This window comes from Fomitiporia mediterranea (assembly GCF_000271605.1).
Source record: "Fomitiporia mediterranea MF3/22 unplaced genomic scaffold FOMMEscaffold_1, whole genome shotgun sequence".
In the NCBI taxonomy this organism is placed as follows: Eukaryota; Fungi; Basidiomycota; class Agaricomycetes; order Hymenochaetales; family Hymenochaetaceae; genus Fomitiporia; species Fomitiporia mediterranea.
This window is the reverse complement of record NW_006760386.1, coordinates 2,829,666-2,856,723: the sequence shown is the minus strand read 5'-3', so window position 1 is coordinate 2,856,723 and position 27,058 is coordinate 2,829,666. Positions and strand designations below refer to the sequence as shown.

Sequence of the window (27,058 nt, the reverse complement as noted above, 5' to 3'; positions counted from 1 at the left end):
TTTTAAGTTAAACAAGGTTGTTATATAGTATTAAAATGATTTGGTATATAAATAAGTAAAGTAAATGAGGTTTAGAAACTCAAACTTAGTATTTAATTAGAGAATATGCTTAGTAATACCGTATACTCGTATACGGCGTATACGGAAATTTTTTACTTATGGTATACGCATACGCGCGTAAATATACGCCCGTATTTTCAGCTAAAATTTTCTCTTACGATACGGTGCGTAAGCGTATACGCTGCAGGCGTATCCGTAAATTACGCTACGGTGCGGAGCACTAGTGAGCAGATATTGATCATGCAGCAAGAAAGGCGTAGCACTCGCGATTACGTCCCATAGATGTCAATACTCACACTCAGGATTGAATTCCTCGGTCTCAGAGATAGTCATAGCGTTTATAGAAATCAAACACCTTTAGAGACGTGCGTGCGATGATTTAACTTCCGCCATAAATTATGGAGCCGCTCTATATCCTTATATAGATTAATTCATACATTTCAGATCGCAAGTATCGCTAGCGCACCGAGAATCGTTCCAAGTCAATGAATAGCAAGCCGTACCTTCTCTTTCACCATGCGAAGCACTACAATAAATTGATCTAAAATACGAAATGTCATGTTACAGGTAGTCTATTACCATGCTACGTGGTTCCAAGTTCAATCTATAATACATATGAAGAACAAATGAATGTGAAAGTTAGAAGGGAAAAGATCGTCAAATGAATATCGTATGATCTTCATTCCCTATAAAGTGGTTCTAAGCTCTAGTGTGCGAGAAGCAGGTGCCATCGGATTCTGGACGTCGGCGGAAAGAAGGCCAAAGGTCAATGTTTAACGGGAGAAGAGCGGGAAAGTATACGGATAATCATTGCAGGCAGCGGGAACTGGCCAAGGAAGTCTAAGGAGATGGTCGTCAACATAATAGAAGCCCGAGTATGAAATGCTTTATGAGACCAATGAAAGAAGGGTGGGATGATCAGAAGTAAAGTACAATGCAGTGTCAGTGAAAGGACAATGTCGTCTGGGTAAGCATGTATCGATATGGTATACGTAAGCACATGAGATTGAGTCGGATAGTAGCATGATGAAGATTGAAAGAAAATGAACGGAATAGGCGGGCTAATTTAATCGAGGGATGGAAGACAAACGTTGGTGTAGAAGTACAATCGTCCCAATGTGCAACGGAAAGAGTGTGTCGACCGAGGTCCAGACAAGAGTGGCTGTGATTTCCCCATTGCTTGTTTCACAAATACGTCCGATAAGTCGAGAATTTCCAGATCGCAAGCTTGCTCAGGAGATGAGAGGAATAGAGCAGACGGCCATATCAGTCATCTGAATCGAGCGATTCAACGACAACCGTCACTGCCCGTGTCATTGAGTATGGGTTCGTCACCGAACCATCAGAATCCGAATCATTATCGTTGTGACTTTCATACCGCCTCTCACCACACGTATCCATGACCAGCCGTCCGCGTCCGAAGCCGCTCTTAGACTGCTCACGCAAGAGGCCCCACCGCTGCCACCACTCTTCTGCATCTTCCTCCGGATCATATGCAAAGAGGATACGGATGTTCTCCCACAAGTGGCGGAACGTTGACTCGTCCCAGCCACCTGAACCAAGTTTAGCAGCTTCGCGCATCGAGCGATCTCGCTCTTCTTGTGCAGGTCCATCTGGAAGCATCACGGAGGCACTGTTCGCGCTCTCGGACTGTTGAATATCCCAACAACGTTCCTTGCGCAGGTCTTCGTATGCCACGAGGAAGTTGCGAATTTGTTCTCTTGAGCGTAAGCGAGAGAAAAGTGCGCCAAAGACTGCGGCATCTTCGACAGCCAACGATCCAGAATGTGTCGATGATGGCTAAAAGTAGGTCACGTGAGCTGTGGAAATCAGATGGACCTGAGAAGTTCTGACAATTTGGGGATGGGCAGATTCGCCAAGTAACACCAGCTTTGATTTGGGATGAACCCATTCGTTAATCTTCCTCTTTACGAACTTTGTCTCAACGGCATGCTCAGCGCGTCGAGTGAGTTCTAGCAGTCTATTTGTAAGGGTTAGGAATTCAAATCTGCAAGGTAACAATAACAAAATGAAAAGAGGACAAACGCTCTAGGGAAACCCTCGGTGTTAATTTTGTCGATCGAAACTATTTTTTCCCATGTATCTATCGTACCTGGGACATCGGGATTAAATATTTGGACGCTAAACTGCGTGTAATCTCTCTGGAATATATGAAAAGTTAATGCCTGTTATGAAGCTTAGCGGAAGAACGCACCGAAGGAGAAGTTAACACGGATACGTTCGGGCCTGCGTAAGCCGTCCAGACGGGCTTGTGTATGATGTCGTAGAGCTCTGGGTCGCTGTCCAGGGTCACGTCTGACACGTCCGCGTTCATGCTGTATACCACCGTCCCACTATCGACCCTCGTGGTGGGATCATCGCCTTCAGCAATAATAGCAGCTTCTATTGCTTGTTGGCAAATTGAATGATACCCGTCAGCTCCAATAACGAGGTCCGGGAATAGTTTTTCGCCTGTTGAAAGTGTTACTGACGGCTTGGAGGGGTTGACTTTCGTAACCGATGTGCCAAACTGTACGATGGCTCCTGCAGAGATCGCAAGTGAGTACATCTGTGCCAAGAGGTCGGAATACTGCCAGATGGAGACCAAGTCAGCTGTCAAATTAGCGCAGGTTATAAACCATGATGCTCGCATGCATGAGCCAAAAATCGGCCTCCAGGACTTTCATGACTTCTTCCTTATATTCCAAATGACCAAGTTTTTCCCCAGTACGAACTAGAAGAAAATGTCCTTAACGTAAGGATGCATGTTTAGTGTGTTCTACGTACGCTTTCTAAATGTCAGTTGTTTGCAAAGGATTGCTTTCTCTTTGAAGTCTTTTCCCAAGCCCCAGCGATCAAGGATACGGGCGAGGTTTGGGGGAATACGTACTCCACATGCGTCCTGTTCCAAACGCCATGCATGGAATTGTTACATCGCAAACAGAAGGAAGTGGGTTCTTATTGCGTACCTCAACGAGGCGCTCACGTTGTTCGACGACATGAACGTTATGGCCAGAGCGCGCTAGTGCAAAGGCAACGGACAGTCCTCCGAGAGAGCCACCGACGATAACGAAGCGAAGCCGAAGGGGCGCGATGCGTACTGGTGTAGTCATCTACGTGGAAAAGTTAAGCATTTGCGAAAAGTAGATTTGGAGGTGAGCCGCATCGGCGTCAAAGGAATAGGAACGCGTGAACATGGGGTTTCAGAACAGTTTATACATATCCCTGGACTGATTACACTTACCGGAAGTCTGAATGGCGGAGACGTGGGTCTGCTATCGTCAGAAGAGGTATGTCCAAGCTGGTCACGGACTTGCTGCTGCCTCCAGTTAGACGCTGTGGGTGATTTGGGGTTTGAATCAAAATGTCAATTTCCGGGTCACCGGTAAAAAAAAAGTCAACCAGACGCACTCTTTGGTTGATGAAGACCATTGGCCATCGCCAAATGATCCATTGATTTGACCTTCGCAGTCTTGCTTGTACGCCGCATTATGGGATATCAGGGCGGGGCTCTATAAATATGACAACTATCTTCGGATCTTCGCGCCTTTCAGGACTCCTCCTAAATAGATGGCGACCTCGCCGTGTCTGGAGGACACGTTGCCTGTGTGTGTGAGAGGAAATGGTGGTTAAAGAATAAGTTATAACTTATATGACAGACATTGCTCGTCGCGTCGAGCCCGGTCCATTTGGGCTTCTATATGTATTCCATATTGGGCAACTCCTTCCCTCCATATTACCGTCGTTCGCCGCAGGAAGCTGTAATGAAACCATCTTCTGGCACTAGATGCATTGGGACGTTGAAAGATTCTGACAACATTGCTAGAATGTACAATTGAGTGAGTAGTGCAGTCTTCTTCAGTTTAAATTAGAGGCCAGAATCAAAATCGATGTATTCAATACCTAGAGAATTACTTGGAAGCTTCTGTAATTAATATTCATTGTGAATATGGACGTTTTGTGCTTCTCAAACTAGTGACCACAGCCGCCATCGAAGAATGATCCTAATATTCGGACAAATGCCAGATCAAATTGCTCTACGAGGCCCTTATCGATCATCTAGAGATCTTGCGCATGTACTGTACCTTTGGACCCGCATCCTTAGAAGTTTGCAAAGCAGTCGACAAGATGAATAGGGACTACATGAGGAAATGGAAGATATGGTTACACAAAATGATTTACTGCACAGCCATCATATCTAGATTTTGCCGCCCTTTCCGACCCTGCATTTTGCCGCCGGCATGCATCAGACGGCGCTAACTTGAACATGTCTCGTACTCGTGGTCTTCCTTGATAGGCGAAACATCAACTCTGCTATCGCTATCGATCTTGCACTCGGTTTGCCTTATACTCATAGACTAGAATATATGCACATTGTTATTAGCGCATAGATGATACTTAGCACCGAAACATACCGTGCGAAGAACTCTGTTAGATTTGGCATGCCAGTCTGAACGATATGGTAAGTTGTCCAAGCGAATGCTTGTGAGCCCCGTTTCATTTATGAGACTCCTCCGCAACTTCGTTCGAGAGTTCAAGCTACACAGCCTTATTCAATGCGAGATAATAGGGAAAATTTTAGGACGCACAATGCAAGCAAGCAATTCAGATAGACTGATGGCAAGGTGTCAGCAGAAAAGCGAGCACCATCAAATGACAGACTCACGTTTTGGAATAATGAGGTTGAAGAATAGATAGGCCAATGTCTGGGGCAATGCTTCCAGAAATATCAAGGCCAGAAGAGCCGATAGGCTAGTTATCAGACTCGAACTGACCACGTACGTGATCAACCGATTTATGACTGACTCCGTCCGTCGGAAGCCCGACTGCATATGACGCAGCAAATAGATCATGGTGACAGCAATGAATGAATCCGTGAAAACAGCAACAACGCATGTAGCACTCTCTATCCCGCGAACTGTGAGAAACTGTGTGATAGTGGTGAAGTCGTGGATTGTTCCGAAGAACGTTGCAGTTAGTGCAAACTGAGCCAAGATGGAAGCACAGATGGCACCCGTTAAAAGGAGATTCTTTTTGCTCACTGCAAAAGTTGGTAAGATGGTAACAAGGAATCGACCCAGTGGAGTACGCACGGTGCCATATTCGATTAGCAAAAACAGCTTGAACCATAGCATCAATCGTTGCAGCAAGCATTGAATCAGCATTTAAAACGCTATGATAAGGATGTGAGTGTTCATGGTGATTAACAAGAAGTTAGAGTAGTCTACCGTTGTTGAGTCCCTACACCTTGGAGGTTTCCGAATTCCTTCACGAAGTACACATACAATGTCTTTAAAAGGAGGATAAGATACACCGTGCAAAGGATCCAGATCAAGAGAACGTGTAGTTTTAAGTATGCTTTATCGGATTTCGCATGTTTCTTAAAAAATATCCTGTCAGAAGAACCTGATCCGTTACAATAGCTGGAGTAGACGCCTTACATCATAATATAGGAATAACTGAGCACAAGCCACACCCCACAAGCTGGGCAAAACATGAGCAATCAGTGATGCAACTAAGCGCTGTAGACCTACACTGAGTCAAAACTGGACAATATCGATCAATTGCGCATTGTGTAATACTTAGTAAAAACGCACATTCCAGCTAGAAAGAGGCAACCTAGCTGAAATTAGACATAAGCTTGATGAATATCATTACACAGAGATGTATGGCTCACCGTCCCATCCAATTCTACCTGGGATCGTATAAAGAGCATGGTGGGGGTGACGCTAGAAATGCCTACATGCAAGCCTGGATTCTAGGACATATAGCTTCTCCATATTTAACCAATACAAATCGTCATTCAAAGTTCCCTAGACAATGACATGCATGCACTTCGGCCGTTGATATAATGTCCGCTGTCGTCGGGCAGGCGAACTTCGCTCACCTGCGCTCAAATACCACAATGGTCATACCAAGCATCATGTATGCACCAATTAGGAACGAGAAGTCCAAGATAAAGCGCTCTATCTTCACACGTGATCCATTTGGAAATAGTAGCGCCAGTTCGACAATTAGAAGATCATAAGACCTTGTGGACCATACAGTCAAGATCGAAGTCTACCGTTGGCAAATGGTAATGCCTTCCCAATGTTTCCAACCGAATCCAGGGACGATAATATCACATTCAGTAACAATGAACGTGCTTCATTTGATGAATTTGCAAGGTCTAATGATGTTGGAAGCTCAGAGAGAAGTGCGACTGGAATGCACAAAGAAAAGCTCTGAAATGAGTTCTATTGACGAACTATATCAGAGCACAAACGTGGCTCATCAAGGTAGTTACCGGTCACAAATGCGTCAATCCTTTCACATGTCTTAACCCCATCACCTCAATCATTCTCACATGCCACGAAGCCGTCATAACTCGCCGCACCTGTGTGTGTCACGACTCTGTAAAGTTTATAGGTGTATATAAGGATAAGGAATGTTTTAGTATGTTCTGGATCATGCGTACGCGCAATAGGTCCCACTCTCAGTAAACACAACACGGTCGGTCCCAGGTGAGACGTAATGGCTCGAAGTGGACGTATAAATCGAGCCGTCGGGCATGATAGGGAACTGCTTTCATTAAGTAACCGTGAATATAGAAGAGGTGTAATCAACGTCTTACCTCGTACCACGGCCCGTTGCCGCTGCACCACAGTGTAATGTGCTCTGAAGGCTCACTTAGATTACATGAGCTCCGAGTCATAGTTTATGCAAAAGAAGGTGTAGCATACTCGTAGTACTGATGCGGGTAGTCATCTATCATCACGATGTTAGACGAATTCAAACATAAAGGATCTTCTGCTAACATACCAGGGAAGTTTCCAGATTCCATGTCCCGAACTCCCGCATTGATGGCGGCAGTGATAGCAGACACGCTATAGCGATTATCTCCGCACGTCACGGTACCAGAAGGAAGAGCTGCGAAAGCAGCAGAAACAGATAGCAACAGCACTGGTACAACCTTGTAGAGCATAGTCACTGCAGAAAGCCAGGCAAAGGTAGACAAGACGAGTTTATCGCTTATTTGGTCCCTTTTTATTTCGTTTCCGAGACCCAGCTCCTACGTAGCAAGAGAGCATGCGCATGCGCAGACGGCACCGAAGTGTTTGTTGAACGGCAGAATTGAAGAATGATGCGAATGAGCACCTACACCACATGCCCCACGACGCGGAACAGCTGTAAATAGCAACCGTTCGTGATGTCAGAAGAAGAAATCCACATCTTTGCATAAACGTGCAAGGAAAAATAGCATTCGACGACTGCAAACCATGTGGAACGATATTCACAACGTGCTAGACAGTCAATGGCAGAAACTCGGAGCCGAAATGGTCTTGCAGTGTTGGAATCGGTCTCGGCTGCAAACGACTTCGAGGCGTTATTATTAGGACAAACGTTCGAAAGCTCGAGACCTAAACTGGTCAAGGCGGGTAAATGGAGTTGAGCTCTTGTACCAAATTCCCGGAGACCCATGTGACATGGTAAAACCAGTTTCCTAGAAGATCCGTGACTATCTCCTGCAGTGAAGGTGACTTATCAGGAATTCGAATCGGCAAGACCTTGACCATGTGGAAGGAAGCTAAGAGTTAACGGAGATAAAAACAGGTCTGGCTACGTCACGGGTAGCTAGAAATGCAGGAATAAGGCCCGAGATAAGCAAAGCTAGTGCAGCCATAACAAAGCTTAAGGTTGGCCGAATACTGTCCTTATGGATGGAGAAAATATCGTCGGAGGTGAATTATATGTATAACCAGAAGTCGCAGAGCCATAGTAGCAAATCGAATGTTCATATTATCGCATCGGTTTGATAGCTGACATGATTTTTGTAGTATCCGTACGGCTTGCATACACAACATAGAACTGAGTCACTGAGAGAGTCTGAAGACAGCATCAAGCCTAAGGATCACTTCTGGCCACACGTGACAAAAGCAAAATTCGGTTGTAAATTCTCACGAATTTTAATGAATTTACAGCAGAAGAAATAAATTTAAGTAGTTCGCAATCTCACAAGAAAACGTTACACCCCGTTAATGACGGTATGTCGGAAGACTCTGTCACCTTAGGCAAGCGCAAGGAAAGAAATGTAGATGAAGACAGGCCGGTTGGGTGAGCATCATGGTTTCATTTGCTCAACGAGAAGTGCTTCTAAGTAAACCCTGCTGCAGGTCCACGCTTTTCGTCTCAAACCTCCCGTACTCCATAACATCGACGGACTTGAAAACACTGTTCTCTGACTATGCGCCCGTGCGGTCGGCGTTCGTGGTACTGGAGAACAACGTCTCGAAGGGTGTCGGATATGTCTCGTTTGCAATCAAGGAAGATGCAGCAACAACTTTGGAGACCATTGAAAACGACGGGCTGGAATTAAATGGCCGAAAGCTTCGAGTGCAAATGGCAGACCGTAAGGTACGCATCATGGGCCTTTGATAATATTCAGCTGTCTAACCACCTGCCAAGTCCAAGGATGGCTCGGACAAAAAGGTCAAGAGCGAGCGCCATACACCAGTAGTTGCCCATGCCCATGCCCCTCGTACAAAACTTGAGAAAGATCCGGATGCTATTCGGACAATCGTCATCTCGGGACTGCCATCCTCAATCGACAAGAAGACGCTTTGGAAGAAAGTGCGAAAGCTTGAGGGTGCTGAGAACGTAGAACTTGTTGAAGAATCCGGCATAGGTGAGGAGCATCTGTTTATACGATTTAATGTCACTAACTTCTATATAGCTCATGCCCGCTTTTCGACCCCTTCGAACGCCTCACATGCTGTTGAGAAACTGCATGCTCATGTCTTTAAGGGCATTATTCTTTCCGTGACTTTGAAGAAGCGCCTCGAAAACTTGACGAAGACAACTCTCAAGCTGGAAAATAACGACAAGTCCGTCACGCCAAGTCGAGCAAGCAGACTGATTGTACGCAATGTACCTTGGAATGTGGGTGTAGCATACACCAGGTCATTTCCATTTCCGTGCTCATGAATACGATAGATCAGCGAGAACGATCTTCGTTCACTTTTTTTGCCATTCGGACCTGTCTATTCCATCGACATACCCATGGACAAAACGACGAATTGTGAGGATTCGAAGAGCGAAAGCACCAAGACGCGCGCGAAGGGTTTTGCATTCGTATGGTTCTTCTCGAAAAAAGATGCAGAGCACGCGATAGCTGGTGTCAATGGTCGTGCAGTCGAAGCCGGTTCAATTGTTGCTCCAACAATGAACAAAAAGGAGCGCCAAAGGTTACGAAGAGAACTCCGGAAGAAGAAATCTGAAGCAGGAGATAGGGAAACTGCTGAAGGTGGCGATAAATCAGATGTCGATGACCAAAGAGAAGATGACGTGGACAAAGGCATTGAAACACACGGGTCAGCGCGAATACTAGCTGTTGACTGGGCTCTGAGCAAATCCAAGTGGGAAGAAGCAAAAGCAAAAGTGTTGAGCGATCAATCCAAAGAGACTGCTGACGATAACGAAGGACTGGACTCGGAATTATCAGATGAGGACGAGATCAGTGGAGAAACAGCTGATAGTGATGAAGGTGGCAATGAGGACGATGAGGATGAACGTTCCGAAGCGGAAGTGGCAATTAAACCAATACTTCCCCAAACAGACGTCGGCACAACAATATTCGTGCGTAATGTACCTTTTGATGCCACAGAGGACGAGCTTCGTATCTTGTAAGTCACACGTAATCTCTCCTTATTGACTTTTATTCATAATCCATTCAGGTTTCGTGCATTTGGGCCTTTACGCTATGCGCGTATTACTATGGACTCGGATACAGGCCGCTCACGTGGGACAGGTTTCGTCTGCTTCTGGAACAAGGAGGACGCGGACAAGGCAATTCACCAGAGCGAACTGCTCAGTCGCGAGACTGGTACTGCCTCCCCGAAGAAGAACCCGTTTTCATTACCCTCACTACTCACACCAGATCCTTCGTCATCGTTAGCGCAGTCACTTGTTTTACATGGACGTACTCTAGATGTCTCTAGAGCAGTAACTCGTGATGCAGCAGTGCGGTTGAAGGACGAGGGAGAACGACAACGGGAGAAAGCGGACAAGCGGAATCTATACCTTCTCCGCGAGGGTGTCATATTCCCTGGCACACCCGCCGAGGCAACTTTAGGCCCTGGTGAGATTGAGAAGCGCACTGCGTCATACAATGCCCGTCGGGCACTGTTGAAATCAAATCCGTCTCTTTATGTGTCGAAAACACGTCTATCGATACGCCAATTGCCATTGTTTGTCTCCGAGCGTGCTCTCAAACGCCTTGGTATCCACGCAATGCGAGCTTTTGAGGAAGAGGTCAAGCAAGGAGAACGCCAGCCTTTGTCCGCTGACGAGCTACGTGCGGAAGAGGATATTCACGCCCAAAACGAAGGCAGTGAAATATGTACCGAAAATAAAGTGAATAGACGTAAAGCAAAGAAGGGGGAAAGGGACACGGGTATTAAGCAGGCCAAGGTCGTGAGGCAGTCAGATCGTGTCGACGCTTTGACAGGTAAAGGCCGGAGTCGAGGCTATGGCTTTTTGGAAACGAATGAACATAGTGACGCACTCCGTGTATTGAGATGGGCAAACAACAACCCGTTGGTGGGTCCACTCATGGAAGGCTGGTGGAAGAGCGAGGTAGAGGACCTCATAAAAACTCTTGAGAGATCCATGCCGAAAGATGACGATGAGCGCGAGAACGTTGAAGCGCGTGTACGCCGTCTGAAGAATGAACTTGAACAGTTGAAGTCTGGCGAACGTCGCAAAGGCAGGAAAACGCTGATTGTGGAATTCTCCATTGAAAATGCTCAGGTAGTGAATAGACGTAAGGACAAGATGGAGGTGTGTATTTTATTCCTCTTGCATTAGTCTAGCCTTCTAACACTTCTGTTTCATCAAGGGCGAGAAATCGGCAACGAAGCGGACGCGCTCTGCGCCCGACAATGAACTTGATGAGGATCACAATTCTGCAGACATGAGACCATCTAAAAGGCAGAAGGTGGAGAAGCGCTCAGGGTCCACAAGGACATCGAATGCGGAGGGCGAGAAGACAACCGGAAAAGATGCCAGGCCAAAAAATGCGATTAGGAGCATCATTGGTCGTAAAAGGAAGATGCGAAAGACAAAAGCAAAGGCCTAATGATTCGGCTTCATCATGTCATAGTTTGTTTTTAGGTACGTGACTTGGCCCTAATATTGTACACAACACTGAGTCTTGTGGTAGTTTATTCCTGTAAGCTGGTAATACTAGATAAATTCAATCTAGTCTTATCGTTCACGGTGTCTGTGATTGATGTAAACAACTTCGTTCGTCTTATCTGGCATACAACTAGCATTTGAAGGTAGGTCTTATGGAGGGTCGTGAAGGAGCTATTTGTAACTATGAATGTCTCCTCATTTTTGCTAGGAGACAATGTGAAGCAATATAGGAATAAAATTATTGCTTGTTTGAAGTCAGTAAGCAGGTTGTCCTTACTTTGTCAGCTCATACTGAAGTTCGATGATTGTTGTCATACGGCTAGCTCAATGTTAGTGTGCTAGCATTTATTCATGTGCATTATTCTTCCGCTTTTTGCTATCCACACCCCTGAGAACAGTCAGCAACAATGCACTTGGAATTCTGCAGCACTTCTATCGATCTCGTGTAGGGTGCTGAGTGGATTCAGCACCTCCTACCAGGTACACCAAGCATGTACATCAAACACCTTATTCTCCTGACATTGCTTCTTGCACACTCCTCATTCAACTCAATTGAACACCAGAGAGACAACAAACCTAGCTTCCCAATCAAAACACATACCAAGAAAACCGGTGGTAAACAACTTGACACTTGGTATTGTATAGTACACGAATGACAACCGAAAAAGCGATCGATGATGACCAGTGACCAGTCCATACGTCATTCGAAACCGGACAGACAGCAACGAAATAAACCAAGACAGACGAGTCCCAAGGACTTCAAACGGAAGCCAAAGCCAGAGGTGACGAAAAGAAAGAGGAAAAAAGAAGGTTGCAGTAAATGCAGCGCTTGTGTATAAAAAGAACACAAAAGAAAGGCCTGTGTTAACAATGACCGATAGCACAACCACAGAGTGATACAAGTATTACAAGACCGACGACAAAAAGGGATGAACGGAATGGAAAACCATAAAAAAGTAAATATTGCATTTACCTGGAAAGAAAAAGATAGACACGCACACGAACGGACTCGTAAAGGCGTTTGTACAAACGAAAGAAAAAGGGATTAATGAAACAAGAATACGGACGGAAAAGAAGGACTGCGCTTTCATACTTGCTTGATTCCGAGTCCATGCTCGCTATGTAACACAAAAAGATAAAAAGAAAGCGAAAGGAGAATAAATATTAATTCCGTATTTGCCTGATTCTTCGTGATTCTTCATAACTAATTTACAGGAAGCGGACACATTAAAGCTTGCAAACCACGAACATTAGAGACACGTACCTCCATATCCATCTCCTCCCAACCGTCATCTGTTTCCTTCTTTACGAGAGCACCCGTGCCTGTCGAGGTACGGCTGGCATACCCAAACCCTGCACTCGCATATTCACCAAATGATGCATCACCGTCTAATCTGTCTGTCTGCGTATCTGCCACGCTGATATCGACGTCAACATCACCCTCTGAACCATCGCGCGTGGAATGAGGCCCATCTTCATCGTCGTCCGAGCGTGAGCCAGAGAACGAACGTGTAACACTACTCGAACGCAAGTCCGAATGTGGCAAAGACCATCCGCCAGAATGTGCAAGGGACGCCGCGACGGAACCACTCTCAACAGAGAATCCTGAAGCCGAGAACGCTGAACCACCGTCACGATAGGCTTCAAAGTTGTTACGTGTATTAACTGTAACAGGGACCGACATCGGTTGCGGTTTGGAGGGTGAAACAACCTCCATAGAAACAAGCGAGGGCAAAGCATCTTTCTCCTCCTTGATATCTAACTCCTCATCCGCGTACGGCAATACCGACCCTGACAGGACCTGGGATGGTGCTCCTGGAGCGGTTGCATGCGCAAGAAGTCCAGGCCTAATCTGTGTAATTCCATTTGGAACGCTGAAGTCATGCAGACGTGGACCACCAGCGGCTCCAGAGGCCGTTGAAGTGACGGAAGTCGAGCGGTTCCGATCCAAGTGTGGTGCCTGAGCACGAGCCGGCACAGATGAACTGACAAGATGGTGGGCGCCATTAAGTGATGATGGCGTTGACTTGGTACCTGAACGGGCGCTAACGGTCGTCATCTGCGGATTCATAGCGGCAGTGTTCTCGACGGAAGGAGGCGGCAGGAGCCCGTTAGATAAAAACGATGGCCAGTGGGAACGATCATCGGGCAGGGACGATCCGGGGGTCAGATGCGAGAGGATAGTCGCCGCCTGTGAATTGGGAGCATGAGAACAAGACTCGAAGGCATAACAGAAACGGTCCACCTCAAGCAGCTGAACTTGCTGGTGCTTAGATAACATAAATTTGCTTGCTTCCCGCCAGTGCGGTGAATGTTCCCATCGATGCTTAACTAGACAGGAGGGATGCCTATATACCTTTATATCGGCATTTAGATTTCATACGATCAGGATACACACGGCGACAACTGCAGCATACCTTTGAACAGCTCTCGCACTGAAAGATGGTTCCACGTTTCTTGACTCTCGCATTCTTACTGATCCTCTTGTCGATTGACCGGCCTCCAACACTCTCGGCAACAGAGGCACCGTCATCGAAATCCTCGACGTCTACTTCAATATCGTCGGCAACAGTAGACGCCATATCTTGCGCATAAGAAGTTTCGGGCACGGAGGATGCAAGAGCTCCCATTCCAGATGCACCATTTGGGTTCGGAGCAAATATTGGCTGGGCTTCATACAGATATTTGTCAAAAATAATACGAGATTTTAATTACGCCTTGCTTACCAATACTAGCATTAGAACGGCCGCGTGCATGATGGGAGTGGCTGTGCAAGTTATGACCAGACGAAATCGACGAAGTGATTCCGGATGGCGTCAGCGAAAGAGACGAAAGCGAAGCTAGGGCAGACGCAGCAGAAAGGTTTGCCGGGCTGGGAGTTGAAAGATACAGTCGTTGCAACGGCGAAATAGGGGAAGAAATGAATACAAGGTTTGGATAGATTACGAATTGTGAGAAACGTACGCTGGCCGTGACACAGCATCGCGAGCGTCGTTCATACGACGTCTAGTCTGGCCGGTCGAGCTCAGACGACGATGCTTCAAAGCATATGAGCCATTCTTTCCGGATGACATGTCCTTTGAGTCCTTCGGAACTTTCACGGACTCTGCAGTCGACACCGGGATCGGAGGTACCCTCGCCGCCGCGTCAGACAAGCTGAATAAGGCCGAAAGACCGGACATCGGCAGACTCTGCGATGCAGTCGACATACCGGGTCAGCTAATTACTGTGCCACGAAGTAGACAGGTGGGAAGGAGAAGAGGTATCCGTCGTCAAAGGCTATTGGGAATGATGGGAGGCAAGCGTGGTGCATGCGTTGTGGCAGACCAACGGCGCAGACTACGAAATTGCGGCACACCAAAATATTTCCGAGTAACAGGGAATAGGAAGGATGAAGGTGAAGAAGGACGGTAGAGTGGAGAAGACAAACGAGTAGGATGACAAGGGAACAGCAGCACGAACCGAGACCTCGCTCAGAAGAGTTCACTGCACTGACAGAGGGGCTCGTTATGCGTGCTGAGCGGAGAGATTAAAGCATAGTGAGAAAGGGATATAAAAGAGCGTCAAAGACACTCAGAAGGCCATGGCGGACGCAACAGGCGTGGACTCTGGTTGGAAGGTGGTGGACACTAAGATCTCTCTCTCTCGCCGCCTGGTCGCCGCTCTTGCCAAATTCTGTCGGACTTTGAATTCCACTTGAATACCTGAGCTCGCCACGTGACATCTTCTCCCTATTCTGGTCGTCTGCCCAGTGCCCTTCTCTTGTGGCCAGTTCTAGGTATTGCTGTGCCCTTCATCACAGCCATTTGTCTGCGCAGGCCGTATGTTTATCGCGTGACGAGGCCAATTTCCAGGGCTCCCCAACTCGTTATCTTTCCCCCGCTTTAGTGTCCTTGATCCCCACGTCCAGTAATCTAGCCGCAGTTTCATTTCATTATTAGAATCTTATCCCAACCAAGTCCATTTGTAAAATATCTAAGGCAATGCCATTAGCTCCGCCTTACCCAGTCGCCACCTTACCGTTGCTCCCCGCTTCCAAGGAGTCGTAATCCCGCCTTTGACTCGGCTCATCGGGACGAAGCTTCATAAGGGCATGATTGGAAATCTGGGGTAGCGCCTCATTCATCATAGTTCACCTCCATTTCCCACCCGCTCGAACTAAATTTATTTTTGGTCCGACTCTCTTCTTTCATGAACGTTCGTCCTCTAAATCAGGTCATGGATTTTCCTTATTCATGTGCTTATTCTGCGCCAACTTCGTCAATTTCCGATATAAATACCGATTGTTTTTGACATCGTAGGAATAAATTTCTGCGCTCGGCTATGGCGCGTTTCACACGGACAGAAAAGCGTTACAAATGCGAGAGTAAACAGCATACAATGTCTTTACAGAACTGAAGATTACTGCTTGGTCCACAACTACCAACATTGATCATTCTGCTACCTGCTCACAAGAAAGAACTTCACTCGTCGTTCAGCACGTTTGACCAGTCGACACTGGTTTGCTCGGAGCTCGTGCTTCCCCCAAAATACGCTCAAAGACTTGCACGAATAACTCAGAATCTTCGGCACCAGAGATGGCGAATTTCTGATATACGAAGTAAACGAGTGAGTGCTCTATAAGTCGTTAGTAATTGGATAAAACGAGACTCACGTTGTTAAAGACAAAGAACGGAACACCAGAAATGCCCATCGCCTGCGCTTTCAAAATACCTTGCTGGACCTCCTATTTGTGCAATAACAATTCAGCAAGATAGCTGCTCACAGTCAAATCAAAACGACCGACCTCTTTCTTCGCATCTGTCGCAAGCCAATTCTTTGCCTCTTCAACGCTTGAGAAGAGTCCGGCAGCAACAGCTTGAGTGGTCAAGTAATCCCTATCGCCAATGTCTATTTCATGATATTTGATTAGTGAGATCCTAATGATAAATATGATTGTGGGTAATCACCTTGCTCTTGCTCAAAGTATCCACTGAACATTTTCTCCTGAAGACAACCGTCAATCTGTGAATTCTGGTCTGCGAGTCATTGGTATGCTTACTACTAAATCTGCCTGCATGATTTGACCTCTCTTTTCGTAGGCGAGTGTAAGCAACCTATGCGAGCTGCTCGGCATTGTCAATTCGACTAATACAAATATCAAATTGGCAGCCAATTGACTCACTCGGTCGTTTGTCGGACGTTGCCACCGTACGAGCTACAATAGGATGGATAAGTTAAAATCGACTGATTGCATCTTCGTACTAGACAATCATAACTGACAAATTAATTCCATTCAGCTTTCCGCGTTCTATCATGGCCGCTTCCATCGAGTCGAACCGTTCCTTTCCGAACTTCTGTTCATAACGAAGTTTCTTGCTCACAGGCCTACAAAATATCCAAAATAAATGCCAAAACCAATCAAAAAAGGTTTTCCAAATTTTGCAGTCAGATCATCACTTCGCAAGAGAATGACGCAATTACAAATGGCGAAACACTTACTCATCCTCCTTAAGAGTAGGATCAAGGAGAAAAGGGAGAAACTCGACTTCAAAGTCGGCGTTCAAGCCTTTCTCTTTTGCCATTTCAATTGCCCGATCAAGTTTGCGCTTCCCAATAAAGCAGAACGGGCAGATTGAGTCCTGGAAGACAAATGCACCCAAATGAGTTATGTTCAATTACTTGCCGAGGAGAAGGATAGAGTGTATGTGCAGAACCGTATCGAAAATAGATGATAAGTCCGATAAATTCTAAGTGACCTACCGAGGTTACATCTATCTTTATCTTCGCAGGTGTATCTACACCGGAAGTAGCTGTGGTTGTCGTAGACATGCTCTGATTCCGGTTTGAAATCCAGAGATCCCGCGTATGGTAATAGTAGCTCTTTCTAGCTAGATTCCCTGCTTGGAGTTGGGAATCTGAAAGCACTGAGAGCGGTCTAAGGGTCTGAGCGCGCGATAAGTTCCAAGCGGGGCCTCGGAAGCAGCGGATAGATGGGACGAGAGCTATAAGCATGAGCGGGTGTGCATTTATAAGCCATCCGTCTCGGTGAGGAGAGTTGCGCAAAGATATTCACCGCTGACATCATCAAGAATGTGTCGTTCTGACAGTAACTGAGTAAGGCCACGTGAGAATTGCTGAATTCCCGGACTCAAATTGCAGCATACTTTCATAATTCTCTAATTTTAAGGACCCTCTTTTGCTTCCAACTCTAATAATCATAGTATTCTCCGCAGAGAATACATTGGTAACCGTGTCATCTGGCGTGGTGGCACCTTACGATGCAAAGGTCCCTATTCATTCGTAGTTCACCTCTAGCGTAAATGAATCGTTCTCACTCAAAAATAGACCGCATATCTATATCTATCTCGCCCGCTATCAACGTCAAATCCCACCGCCAGGTGCCGGGAAGTTTCTGCTGTATGAGTAAGACTGCTCCTAGGACGTAGTCGCGTCGGAGGCGTTGTCGGCGTCCTCTCCATCTATAGCATCATAGTTCAAAATGCCTCAGTCGGATGCCAAACTCTTTCAACCCATTCGCGTTGGACACCTGAACCTTGCTCACAGGATCGTCTTTGCTCCTCTCACGAGATTCCGCGCCGACGATGCCCATGTCCCAACAGACATCATGGTGGAATACTATACACAGCGTGCAAGCGTGCCTGGAACACTTTTGATAGCTGAAGGGACTGTCATTGCAGCTAGGGCAGGTGGGATTGGGAATGTCCCAGGTATATGGAGTGATGCGCAGGTTCAAGGTTGGAAGAAGGTGGAAATGAATCAATTATGTGCAGGTCTGACACAACGTTCTTACGAAGCATATAGGTAGTTTCTGCGGTCCATGCGCAAGGATCGTATATCTACTTGCAGCTCTGGTCTCTCGGGCGAACGGCTGAACCTAAATTCCTTTCACAATCCGATTGTCCACAAAATCCTGGTGGACCATATCCATATGTCTCATCGTCGGACCTTATGATGTCCGAACGCGACGACGGAATCAAACCCAACCCTCTATCGCATGAGGAGATACTGCAGCATATTGAACTCTTCGGACAAGCAGCTCATAATGCTGTTCATGGAGCTGGATTCGACGGTGTTGAGATACACGGCGCACACGGATACATCATCGATCAATTTACGCAGGACGTGTGTAATAAACGTAGTGATATGTGGGGTGGAAATATAGAAAATCGGACTCGATTCGCCCTCGAAATCATCAAAAGCGTCACCTCCGCCGTTGGGGAAGAGAGGACTGGTATCCGTCTGAGTCCTTTCGCGACTCGTCGTGGTGAGCCTAGTGCCAAGTTAAAGCTGTCTGTTTCTGCAAGTCTAAGCTCTCCATAAGACATGCACATGGAGCATTCCGAACCAACCTTTGCTTACCTTGTATCCCGTATCCGCGAAGCATACCCGCGGTTTGCGTACCTTCATGCCGTCGAGCCACGAGCATCAGGCCAATTCGACCGCACGCCGCTCAAAGGCGAGTCGCTCGACTTCCTCCGTGCTATCTGGAAGGGACCAAACAGCGAAGAGAATGGTTCTGTTTTCATCGTCGCAGGAGGTTATTCTCCTCAGGAAGCAATCAGAGTTTCGGAGGAGAACGACGACCTGGTTGCTTTTGGCAGGTTTTATATTTCTAATGTGGGTATCGATCCTTTGCAAGCTCCAGTATTATGTCAATCAGGAAAGGCTACTGATTAATATATACTTGTAGCCCGACCTTCCGGCAAGGGTAAAGAAAGGAATCTCGCTGACGCCATACAACCGAGCAACGTTCTATGACGTTGGTAGTCCGGCGGGCTATGTAGGTTATGCATTTGCCGACCCCGAAGTCGAGGCAAATTACAGAGCGAAGAGGCTGGCCGCATAAGCGCGTACAGGTAAACAACTTGGCTACAACAGGAGGAAATGACGATGGGTTTCATGTTGTTTCTATAATTCTATCTCAACTGGCATTGCGTTATTGTTTGTTGTTCTGGGAAGGCGCCGTTCGTTGCACTATTTGTGCCTATATGTCATGACAGTGGGGATAATAGAGATGACTGCTTGTGAAGTACACTCAGGATTCAGGAACATAACCCCCAGTGGTAACTCGACCATGGAAACACAATACGTAATAAGGCATACCAAGAACACTACCTATAGTTCGAGCGACCGTCGCCATTGAAAATGTATTGGAATTTACTGCTAAGACATATATTTTTTACATATTGTGGATCCTTATATTCACTTATAAAGTCTACATGTAAATATATTGCCTTGTCAGACTCTGCACGTTTTGGTGATGTAAGCCAAGAGTCATAATCGTTTAAATAACTCGCTTAATCTCCCAGAACGTTAGGATCACGTGCTATTCGGCTAGTCGACCACACAGGCTCGAAACCAACTTTGGTACGAATTGTAGTTTCCTTGAACATGTTTCCAAGATCCCTGCTGTAATATTTCTTGCTGTATTGGACTCGCGCGTCGAAAATTTATCTCTGTTTCTGGGCTACGTTGTTCTGCCCATCCTGATCCGATAATGACGCTTTTTCTCATTGTCTCCTTACTGTTTTCGACATGAAACGTGATATTTAGGCAAGGAATGAAAGACCTATAATTCACTTCGGAATGAGAGGCCGGATGCTCGGAAGAAGTTGTACAATTCGTGTACCAACGTTAGTGCCCTGGGCTTCAATTCCCGTCCAAGGATCACTCTGCATTGATTCAAATCACGTTCCATCACATAATGCAAAGGATTCTGGGATTTTGTGGTGGACCCAAATTAGAATCTAGATTGTCTGCATAAAAGAAAATCTGACACAACGGAGGAAAAGGCCCTCATGGCCGTCTACTTATGTGCCAGCATGTCCACGTGCCTTGTTCCGTCTCCGACCAGGAACAGAAAAGGGGCGATCCTGAAATATCAGGTGAGTCGTTCTGACGTGTCTGTTTTCTCAAATTTTGCACGTTATTGGATTCGTTTAGAAACATCAACTAGAAGGTTCATCGATCAGTGCCACGGAGCAGGGAATCCTTTTGAAACGTTCTTCGTCGGGAAGTCCGATAAAGTCGTACGTGCCAATATCGTTTGCCCCACTCTCGTCAATTCGCACTGTAGGTTCCATGTGATTGGGAAATTGATGCCATATTCCTATAGAGCATGTGGCATGGTCGCCTTTCTTCGGCCCCGCGACGCAGTTTATCCGTTTCGCAAAGATGCAAATAGGATCTCGTCATCACTCGCTGGCGTAGATGCCGTGGGGAACGAGTCGGAAACGATTATAAATTTCGGACTGGGCTGGCTAACAGACCTATGGTCAGACGCTCAGCCCACATTCGCTAGATACTTGTCGCTATTGCTCTTATACCTAATGCTTCTCCGAATTATCCAAGGATTACTACCATTGACAATATGCGTGTCCTGCGTCACTACCACATCAGCAGCACCATCTGGCACTAATGGTACCTTTCCACACTTCTTTTCGATTGAAAATCTATTGATATCGTAAAGACGTCATTATCCAGATGTTTGAGTGGACGTGGGACAGCATTGCTGCTGAATGTGCATCTTTCATCGGCCCTGCAGGTAGGTTCTTCTTGCTATTCATACGAGAGAGATGTGCTGACTTCGTGAAGGATATGGCTTTATACAAGCTAGCCCAGCTCAAGAACATGTCACAGGTCAGTGTTATTTCTTCCCCAGTTTCATGGAAAGGACTCTTCTGACGACCCTGTTCAGGAGATCAATGGTGGACCGATTACCAACCGGTTTCATACATCCTCACTTCGAAGCGTGGTAACCGTGACCAGTACACAAATATGATCAATACCTGCCATGCTTCGGGAGTAAGGGTAATTGCTGGTCTGTGGTCTTCAACCCTGTTTGTTGATCGTTATTAATCAGACGAATGCCTAGATACCATTTTCAATCATATGTCCGGATCAGATTCTGGTATGTGATCAATAGCACATATCACTACAGAGACCAGTTACCTGAGTTCGTTGGTCCTATTTACCAGACGTTGGCGTCGCTGGGAGTTGTGAGTCCGATATTTTTACCTTTACGATTCGGACAGTTTATATATATACTTACAGCATTTACGCACTACGACTACCCCGGCATCTATGAGTATCAAGACTTCCACCACTGCGGGCTTGAACCGGGAGACGACATTGTCAATTACGACAATCGAGTCGAGGTTCAGACGTGTGAACTAGTGAATCTCGCGGAGTGAGTATCTTTTCTTCCCTTCTGCTTGTCTTATATCCTAATCATCGAACAGCCTAGCGACAGAGACGGAGTACGTCCGCTCACGTCTTGCCGAATACGGGAATGATCTACTGTCTCTTGGAGTGGATGGCTTGCGCCTTGATGCAGCTAAACGTACTTCCTACTTCTTTATATGACGAATAACTGGTTCTGAGATTTACGTCCAGATATTGCGGCAACGGACCTTGCTAATATTACCAGCCGGTTGAACCGCCCAGCATACCTTACTCAAGAGGTAACCAAGCTATACGTTGCATTTGCAATTGCTAAAAGCGCTCACTGTCTTCAGGTCATCTATGGTGAGGGAGAGCCTATTACACCAGCAGAATATGTAGGAATTGGTATGTGCGGTGCTCGTAACTCGGTCGATTATTAACCTGACACTATTTGTTAAAGGCGATGTACAAGAGTATGCATTCCTTCACTGTTGACACCCTACTTTGAACGATGTTGTGTTCTTAGGTTCCGCTACACCACCGCTCTTAAGAACGCTTTCCTGAGTGATGGGATTGCAAGTCTGCAGAACCTCGATGATCAAGGTTTGTCCTTGAACAACACGTAGCGAACAATCCCTTAGAATTCGGCTTAGGTTGGGTGCCCGGGGACGATGCAAACGTTTTTGTTACGAATCATGACACTGAACGAGTACGCACGTTATCTCTTTACCTTCGTCACTTTCCCTCATTGGATTGTCCATAGAACGGCAATTCACTCAACGACAATTCGCCCTCAAATACGTATACACTAGCGATGATCTTCTCTTTGTAAGTTACAGTCGCAATTCGTTAATGTACTCCCGTGTTCACTTCTCTGTGTTTGTAGAGCACATCCGTATGGAACGCCGACCATTCTGTCCAGCTATTCTGGGTTTACAAACACAGACGCAGGTGCACCAAATGGCGGTACGTCGACTTTTTGGCTTACAGGCGAGATGTCGTCCTGACGAAAAGCCATCCTTAGGTGCAGGGACATGTTCTACTGACGGAGGCGCCAACGGATGGTACCCAAACAAGTCCCGTCTTCTGTCTCATCCAGTATTTACCTTTATTTCTAGGCTGTGTCAGCATCGATGGCCTGCTATCACAGGCATGGTCGGCTTCCGCAACAACATCAGTGTCGCATCACCCAACGCCCTCACGAACTGGGTTTCTCCGAGCTCACAGCGCATCGCATTCGCGCGTGGCGCAGCAGGCTTTGTAGCGATCAATAACGAGGACTCAGCCTGGTCGATGACGTTTAACAGTGGATTACCCGCAGGGTCGTATTGTGACGTCGTTGCTGGGGTGCCAAACGGCGCGGTGTGTGCAGGACCGTCGTAAGTATTGACTCGTCGCTTTTTGGATGTTCACAGAGTAAATAATGTTATTTGCGCGCTAGGTATACCGTGGCATCGGACGGTACCTTCACTCCGATTATCTCGGCACGAAACGCTCTTGCAATCCATATCGGTGCTCTTGGGACCGGAAGTAGTGACGGCGGAGGAAGCACTCCGAGCACCGTCGCAGTCACATTCGATGAAACGGCTACTACAACCTTTGGCGAGGTACATTATCTTCCGTCCCATTTGCTAGAACGTTTCAACGAATGTATTTTTCCTTGCACAGAATATTTTCTTAGTTGGAAGCATACCGGAGCTTGCTTCGTGGGACACAGACAATGCTGTACGTCACGTCTCAACGGACAGTTAAATTGCTATGTATGGCCTGATGAATCGTGTTTGGTATACCAGATCGCCTTATCAGCAGACACATATCCTGTCTGGTCCGTAACGGTCTCTCTACCTGCAAGCACGAGCTTCGAATACAAGTTTATCCGGAAGGAGACGGACGGCAGCGTACGTTATTACTATTAATTCTCTTGCGTCTCGACTTGTGTCTTGTTAAACTGCTGACCGACGTGGTTCCCCATACAGATCCAATGGGAGAGTGACCCAAATCGGAGTGCTATGACGGGAACGGGGGCAGAGACTATATCGGCCTCCTGGAGATAGATGATAAGAAGTGTGCGGATATGTTTAATAACGTAGCGAACTTGCTTGCCTTCACTAACGGCCCATATGTATCATGATATCGGTATTCCTTTTGTACTTAATATACTGCAACATATATTCCAACCGTTTTGATTATCACACAAGTTGTACTTCTCAAGGGTAAAGGCATTTATCAACAAGCATCAGTATTGTGACCATTAATTAGTATTCTTTACTGACTGACAAAATGTCTCACCTTATCTCTCATGCAGGATGACATAGCATCAGTTCCAGTTGTCGAAACGTAATTTCTCGCTCAAGGAAAATAAATAACCAATATCCAGCCCAAAGAGCCATGTACGTACACACACAAGCAGCCATACAAGCGATTATAATGCCACCAAACAATAAAGTGTATGCCGTGAGGATCTGCATAGCGGATAAGAGAGGAAGTGTCGAGGTGTCGCTAGTACGAACCGAACGAAAGCAGCAGACAATACACAGTAGTTAAGTAGTAACAGTGGGAAAAAATGGAGGGTTGGGAGAATTTAAAGGGGAGGGATGAAGATACCAAGCCACACTCAGGTTTGATATGCCAAAGCACAATCAATGGCGCTCGGACATATCATTCTGAGCCACTGCCGAGTCACAGTCTATTGACCTGACCGGAATGGTCGGATTCATACGAGAGTGGAAGCTGTAACGAAGAACATAGGTGCTAAGGGGGACGTTATACACACACAAAGCGGATGAGTAGAAAAAAAAACTCTCGGGTAAAGAACAGATCGCATAAGGTGAGGTGAGAAAGATACGTCAGAACCATGAAGAAAGCGAAAGTCAAGGGAAGATAGCGCAGTCTTATACAAGATACTACAAGTTTGAACCTTGTTTTCCCGAGCTTTTAAGCCTTAAAAATAAGCAAGGGGGATGAGTCTAGGCAAATATTCTTTGAATCAGTCAGCGACGTACGGCAGCAGCAGCAGCCTCGGCTTCGGGCTCTTCAGCGATAGTCGCTTGCGCTTGGACTGCAGGTGCAGGTCCATTTTCCTTATTTTCAACCTAAAAGACGAAATCAAACACAATTATCAGAGAATCAGTTGCATTTGATACAAACTAGACTCGCCTTAGAGGCGGGCTTCTTAGAGGATGGTTTCGCAGTCCTCGATGGTGGTTTGGAGGAGGATGCCTTGGCCACAGAAGCAGGTTTGTTAGCAGCATTCGTCGAAGCAGGTTTATTTGACACTTTTGATGAGGGCTTAGCCTATAATGAAAGGATGAGCAAATACCATCGGTAATAGGAACAGATAAACACAACAGACCTTCTTAGCGGCTGGCTCCTCGCTAGCTGTCTCACCCTCCTTGACAGCATCTACTTTGGCACCCTCCTTCTCAGCGTCCTCTTTCTTAGCATCTTCACTAGGCTCAGCAGCCTTCCTCTTCCTTCCCCTCGTAGGGGCGGGCTTCTTCTCGGGTTGTGGCTTCTCAGCAAGGCGCTGAGAGCGACGTCCAGCTGTGGGAGTCTGTGCTGCAGCAGCCTTCTTTGAGCCGGGTTTACGGCCTCTCTTCTTTGGAGCACTAGGTGCCTCCGCAGTAGCAGAATTATCGGCCGGGGCAGCGCCCTCGCCATTAATGGCGGGAGTCCCAGCAGGTTGAGCCCCGGGCGCAGGAGCATCTGTTGTGGTTGGACCAGCAGTTGAAGCAGGTTTCTTAGAAGTCATCACGAACAGCCAATATCGACTTTACAAAGAAAGATGAGTGTACGTCAGCCGTCGTCCGTCAGAGACGATGTGCAAATGGGGAAGGGATGGGCAAAGTGGTGGAAGAGGGCAAGAAGGTGCAGCAGTTGGGTGGTTGTGCTCAGCAGATTCAACAAGGCGCGCTGACGTACGTAATCATTTATCCCACGTGACCGTCGCGCGTCGGGCATTCGACTCGCGCTAGTTTCATTTCTTAGATATTTTTTTATTTCCTGCCAGCAACTCTCACAACATGGCAAAATACGTCCTCGCCTTTGACATATATGGGACTCTACTAGATACCAGTAGCATATCCAAAGCTCTTATGGAACACCTTCAGCTGGACAAAGACAATACCGCTCAAGTTAGTGCGCTGTGGCGTAGATACCAGCTTGAGTAGGTCGCTGTTGTCAACCCTGGTGTCTTCTAGTCCTAAAGGGGTCTTATAGATATACTTGGAGACTCAATTCAATGAGTGATACAGCTAGAGCAGAACCCGGCGTACTCGTATTGACGGGGATGTCTTAATCGTAGATGTCTACAAACCCTTCGACATCGTAACCAAGAAAGCACTTCAACATGCTCTTAAAGAATCAGGAATAAGATTTGACGACGACTCTATAAGGAGATTAATGGATGCTTACAATGTTCTTCCATGGTCAGTCCTAGTTACTGCTCACCCGGAACTCAGATAATAAATGCATGAGTGCAAAGCTTCCCCGACGCCGAACATGCTCTACGGGAATTGACAAGCAATGGAAAGGCGAAGATCGTAGTATTTAGCAATGGTAAACAGAAATTATATCTACTGTGCATAGATATTCACTTATCCATGAGCGTTGCAATGTCGTAACAGGGACTCAGTCGGTTCGAGTCTCCTTATCCTGCATCTGGTGCAAGCTAATGGGTTTGACTTCAGATGGTTCAGACGGCCCTCTCTGCTGCAGGTCTCACAAACATGACGCCGAACATTTACGTTGCCGATGCTGTCGGACGTTACAAACCCACTCCTGAAATATATCGTGGACTTCTGCAGTCCGTGGGTAAGGAAGGGCACCCGAAGGAATGTTGCTTAGTAAGTGGGTGCGTCAAATTTCCCTCATTTTGACATTGTAGGATTGTGAACACCCGGTGCAAAGCAATCCATTTGACGTCACTGGAGCAATAGCGCAAGGTATGCGAGCCATTTGGGTCGATAGAGCCGGTAAAGGATGGGCAGACGGCATTCTTCCTATCCATAGTTCGAGCGAATTCGAGGCTATGAAGATCGTTCATAGTCTTCAAGAGATTCCCGAGCTGGTTTCGTCCTTTGAATGAAATCAGCACAAATTTCAGAAACGGAGAAACGAGTCCATGTATAATCAGGATTGGCTTCATGACACAATGAACAGAGAATATTGAGCGTGTAAATTAAGAGGCAGAAGTTTCGAAAGTGGTCTTGCACTCCCACTTCGCCCAATGACTGCAAACTCCTCATTCCCGACTATACGGCTTCTCACGTTATTAGCAGTTCGCCACAACACAAAAGGTGCTAATAGCCTTACTGGGGATTATAGACATGCCGACTTATCCGAGGAGGACGAAGTGGAGTGAGAAAATCCAGTCTTCCGCTACCACAAACGAAGAGACAGCGACTTTAGTGTAAATGAAAAAATGTAATAGCGAGCCTGAGCGTTCGCTAAAGTCGTCGGGAAATTATATCTAAGCGTAGCGACGATTGGGGAGTAATTGGGCAGAGTACCGGTGAGGACGTTGGAGCTTTACTTCCCAATCACTAAGTCCTTTCAAACTGGTTAAGAATACAGGAACTTTCCACAGTCTAGTGCTCCGCGCGTAGCGTATACGCTTACGCGCGTAAAATTTCCCACGTATACGCATACGCGCGTA

The 27,058-nt window shown here is 46.6% G+C and overlaps 10 protein-coding genes across 10 annotated transcripts; 4 read left to right on the top strand and 6 right to left on the bottom strand.

The window, feature by feature from the left end:
• Positions 1–864: 864 nt before the first annotated feature.
• Positions 865–3,526, bottom strand: FOMMEDRAFT_16443 (FAD/NAD-binding domain-containing protein). The gene is made up of 9 exons (XM_007261740.1): positions 3,472–3,526; positions 3,305–3,396; positions 3,030–3,173; positions 2,848–2,962; positions 2,712–2,794; positions 2,276–2,650; positions 2,107–2,222; positions 1,915–2,041; positions 865–1,860 (listed from the first exon to the last, which is right to left on the bottom strand). The coding sequence occupies exons 1-9, from the start codon at positions 3,512–3,514 to the stop codon at positions 1,327–1,329; spliced, it is 1,629 nt and encodes a 542-aa protein (XP_007261802.1). The 5' UTR covers positions 3,515–3,526; the 3' UTR covers positions 865–1,326.
• A 1,183-nt stretch (positions 3,527–4,709) lies between these two features.
• FOMMEDRAFT_74077 (uncharacterized protein) lies at positions 4,710–5,431 on the bottom strand (the record flags this gene model as incomplete). Its single annotated transcript, XM_007261739.1, has 3 exons — positions 4,710–5,101; positions 5,154–5,233; positions 5,289–5,431. Coding segments are annotated over 3 exons (615 nt in total), but the record flags the coding sequence as incomplete, so codon positions are not given.
• A 903-nt stretch (positions 5,432–6,334) lies between these two features.
• Positions 6,335–7,024, bottom strand: FOMMEDRAFT_164705 (ustilago Sphaerogena ribonuclease U2 complexed with adenosine 2'-Monophosphate; the record flags this gene model as incomplete). The annotated part of the gene is made up of 5 exons (XM_007261738.1): positions 6,335–6,453; positions 6,518–6,621; positions 6,674–6,728; positions 6,783–6,807; positions 6,862–7,024. The coding sequence occupies 5 exons, from the start codon at positions 7,022–7,024 to the stop codon at positions 6,393–6,395; spliced, it is 408 nt and encodes a 135-aa protein (XP_007261800.1). The 3' UTR covers positions 6,335–6,392.
• Positions 7,025–8,086: 1,062 nt separating this feature from the next.
• Positions 8,087–11,176, top strand: FOMMEDRAFT_137998 (RNA-binding domain-containing protein; the record flags this gene model as incomplete). The annotated part of the gene is made up of 7 exons (XM_007261737.1): positions 8,087–8,154; positions 8,214–8,454; positions 8,506–8,725; positions 8,774–8,979; positions 9,034–9,722; positions 9,774–10,878; positions 10,937–11,176. The coding sequence occupies 7 exons, from the start codon at positions 8,087–8,089 to the stop codon at positions 11,174–11,176; spliced, it is 2,769 nt and encodes a 922-aa protein (XP_007261799.1).
• Positions 11,177–11,848: 672 nt separating this feature from the next.
• Positions 11,849–15,159, bottom strand: FOMMEDRAFT_16441 (uncharacterized protein). Its single transcript, XM_007261736.1, has 6 exons — positions 14,200–15,159; positions 13,962–14,107; positions 13,653–13,906; positions 13,481–13,591; positions 12,500–13,426; positions 11,849–12,439 (listed from the first exon to the last, which is right to left on the bottom strand). The coding sequence occupies exons 1-6, from the start codon at positions 14,442–14,444 to the stop codon at positions 12,434–12,436; spliced, it is 1,689 nt and encodes a 562-aa protein (XP_007261798.1). The 5' UTR covers positions 14,445–15,159; the 3' UTR covers positions 11,849–12,433.
• A 367-nt stretch (positions 15,160–15,526) lies between these two features.
• Positions 15,527–17,220, bottom strand: FOMMEDRAFT_137997 (thioredoxin-like protein). The gene is made up of 9 exons (XM_007261735.1): positions 16,978–17,220; positions 16,717–16,856; positions 16,498–16,602; positions 16,400–16,432; positions 16,277–16,340; positions 16,185–16,221; positions 16,022–16,125; positions 15,890–15,961; positions 15,527–15,823 (listed from the first exon to the last, which is right to left on the bottom strand). Exons 1-9 carry the CDS (start codon positions 17,044–17,046, stop codon positions 15,710–15,712), a joined length of 738 nt encoding a protein of 245 aa, XP_007261797.1. The 5' UTR covers positions 17,047–17,220; the 3' UTR covers positions 15,527–15,709.
• Positions 17,221–17,716: 496 nt separating this feature from the next.
• FOMMEDRAFT_73631 (NADH:flavin oxidoreductase/NADH oxidase) lies at positions 17,717–19,084 on the top strand (the record flags this gene model as incomplete). The annotated part of the gene is made up of 4 exons (XM_007261734.1): positions 17,717–17,983; positions 18,040–18,502; positions 18,560–18,855; positions 18,929–19,084. The coding sequence occupies 4 exons, from the start codon at positions 17,717–17,719 to the stop codon at positions 19,082–19,084; spliced, it is 1,182 nt and encodes a 393-aa protein (XP_007261796.1).
• Positions 19,085–20,363: 1,279 nt separating this feature from the next.
• Positions 20,364–23,456, top strand: FOMMEDRAFT_130910 (glycoside hydrolase; the record flags this gene model as incomplete). Its single annotated transcript, XM_007261733.1, has 20 exons — positions 20,364–20,658; positions 20,708–20,782; positions 20,833–20,877; positions 20,936–21,058; positions 21,113–21,148; positions 21,216–21,236; positions 21,292–21,427; positions 21,480–21,580; positions 21,634–21,701; positions 21,756–21,811; positions 21,929–22,005; positions 22,056–22,111; positions 22,166–22,230; positions 22,289–22,368; positions 22,427–22,466; positions 22,521–22,781; positions 22,844–23,009; positions 23,071–23,127; positions 23,196–23,300; positions 23,379–23,456. 20 exons carry the CDS (start codon positions 20,364–20,366, stop codon positions 23,454–23,456), a joined length of 1,941 nt encoding a protein of 646 aa, XP_007261795.1.
• A 506-nt stretch (positions 23,457–23,962) lies between these two features.
• Positions 23,963–25,261, bottom strand: FOMMEDRAFT_164698 (uncharacterized protein). The gene is made up of 4 exons (XM_007261732.1): positions 24,755–25,261; positions 24,550–24,696; positions 24,405–24,494; positions 23,963–24,342 (listed from the first exon to the last, which is right to left on the bottom strand). Exons 1-4 carry the CDS (start codon positions 25,151–25,153, stop codon positions 24,337–24,339), a joined length of 642 nt encoding a protein of 213 aa, XP_007261794.1. The 5' UTR covers positions 25,154–25,261; the 3' UTR covers positions 23,963–24,336.
• A 163-nt stretch (positions 25,262–25,424) lies between these two features.
• FOMMEDRAFT_101266 (haloacid dehalogenase) lies at positions 25,425–26,567 on the top strand (the record flags this gene model as incomplete). Its single annotated transcript, XM_007261731.1, has 7 exons — positions 25,425–25,567; positions 25,621–25,646; positions 25,706–25,829; positions 25,886–25,959; positions 26,028–26,038; positions 26,091–26,254; positions 26,311–26,567. The coding sequence occupies 7 exons, from the start codon at positions 25,425–25,427 to the stop codon at positions 26,486–26,488; spliced, it is 720 nt and encodes a 239-aa protein (XP_007261793.1). The 3' UTR covers positions 26,489–26,567.
• Between the last annotated feature and the right edge of the window lie 491 nt (positions 26,568–27,058).

Coding starts and splice junctions, on each gene's coding strand:
- FOMMEDRAFT_16443 (XM_007261740.1), bottom strand. CDS start 3,514: ATGGATCATTTGGCGATGGCCAATGGTCTTCATCAACCAAAGA. Junction 2,651..2,711: donor CCGATTTTTGGCTCATGCAT/GCGAGCATCATG, acceptor TCCATCTGGCAG/TATTCCGACCTCTTGGCACA. Junction 2,042..2,106: donor ACCGAGGGTTTCCCTAGAGC/GTTTGTCCTCTT, acceptor CCTTACAAATAG/ACTGCTAGAACTCACTCGAC.
- FOMMEDRAFT_16441 (XM_007261736.1), bottom strand. CDS start 14,444: ATGTCGACTGCATCGCAGAGTCTGCCGATGTCCGGTCTTTCGGCCTTA. Junction 14,108..14,199: donor GATGCTGTGTCACGGCCAGC/GTACGTTTCTCA, acceptor TTCAACTCCCAG/CCCGGCAAACCTTTCTGCTG. Junction 13,907..13,961: donor CCGTTCTAATGCTAGTATTG/GTAAGCAAGGCG, acceptor ATCTGTATGAAG/CCCAGCCAATATTTGCTCCG.
- FOMMEDRAFT_137997 (XM_007261735.1), bottom strand. CDS start 17,046: ATGTCTACGACAACCACAGCTACTTCCGGTGTAGATACACCTGCGAAG. Junction 16,603..16,716: donor CCTACTCTTAAGGAGGATGA/GTAAGTGTTTCG, acceptor GATATTTTGTAG/GCCTGTGAGCAAGAAACTTC. Junction 15,962..16,021: donor CGACAGATGCGAAGAAAGAG/GTCGGTCGTTTT, acceptor TTGCACAAATAG/GAGGTCCAGCAAGGTATTTT.
- FOMMEDRAFT_164698 (XM_007261732.1), bottom strand. CDS start 25,153: ATGACTTCTAAGAAACCTGCTTCAACTGCTGGTCCAACCACAACAGAT. Junction 24,697..24,754: donor AGGAGCCAGCCGCTAAGAAG/GTCTGTTGTGTT, acceptor CTTTCATTATAG/GCTAAGCCCTCATCAAAAGT. Junction 24,495..24,549: donor CCGCCTCTAAGGCGAGTCTA/GTTTGTATCAAA, acceptor TTCGTCTTTTAG/GTTGAAAATAAGGAAAATGG.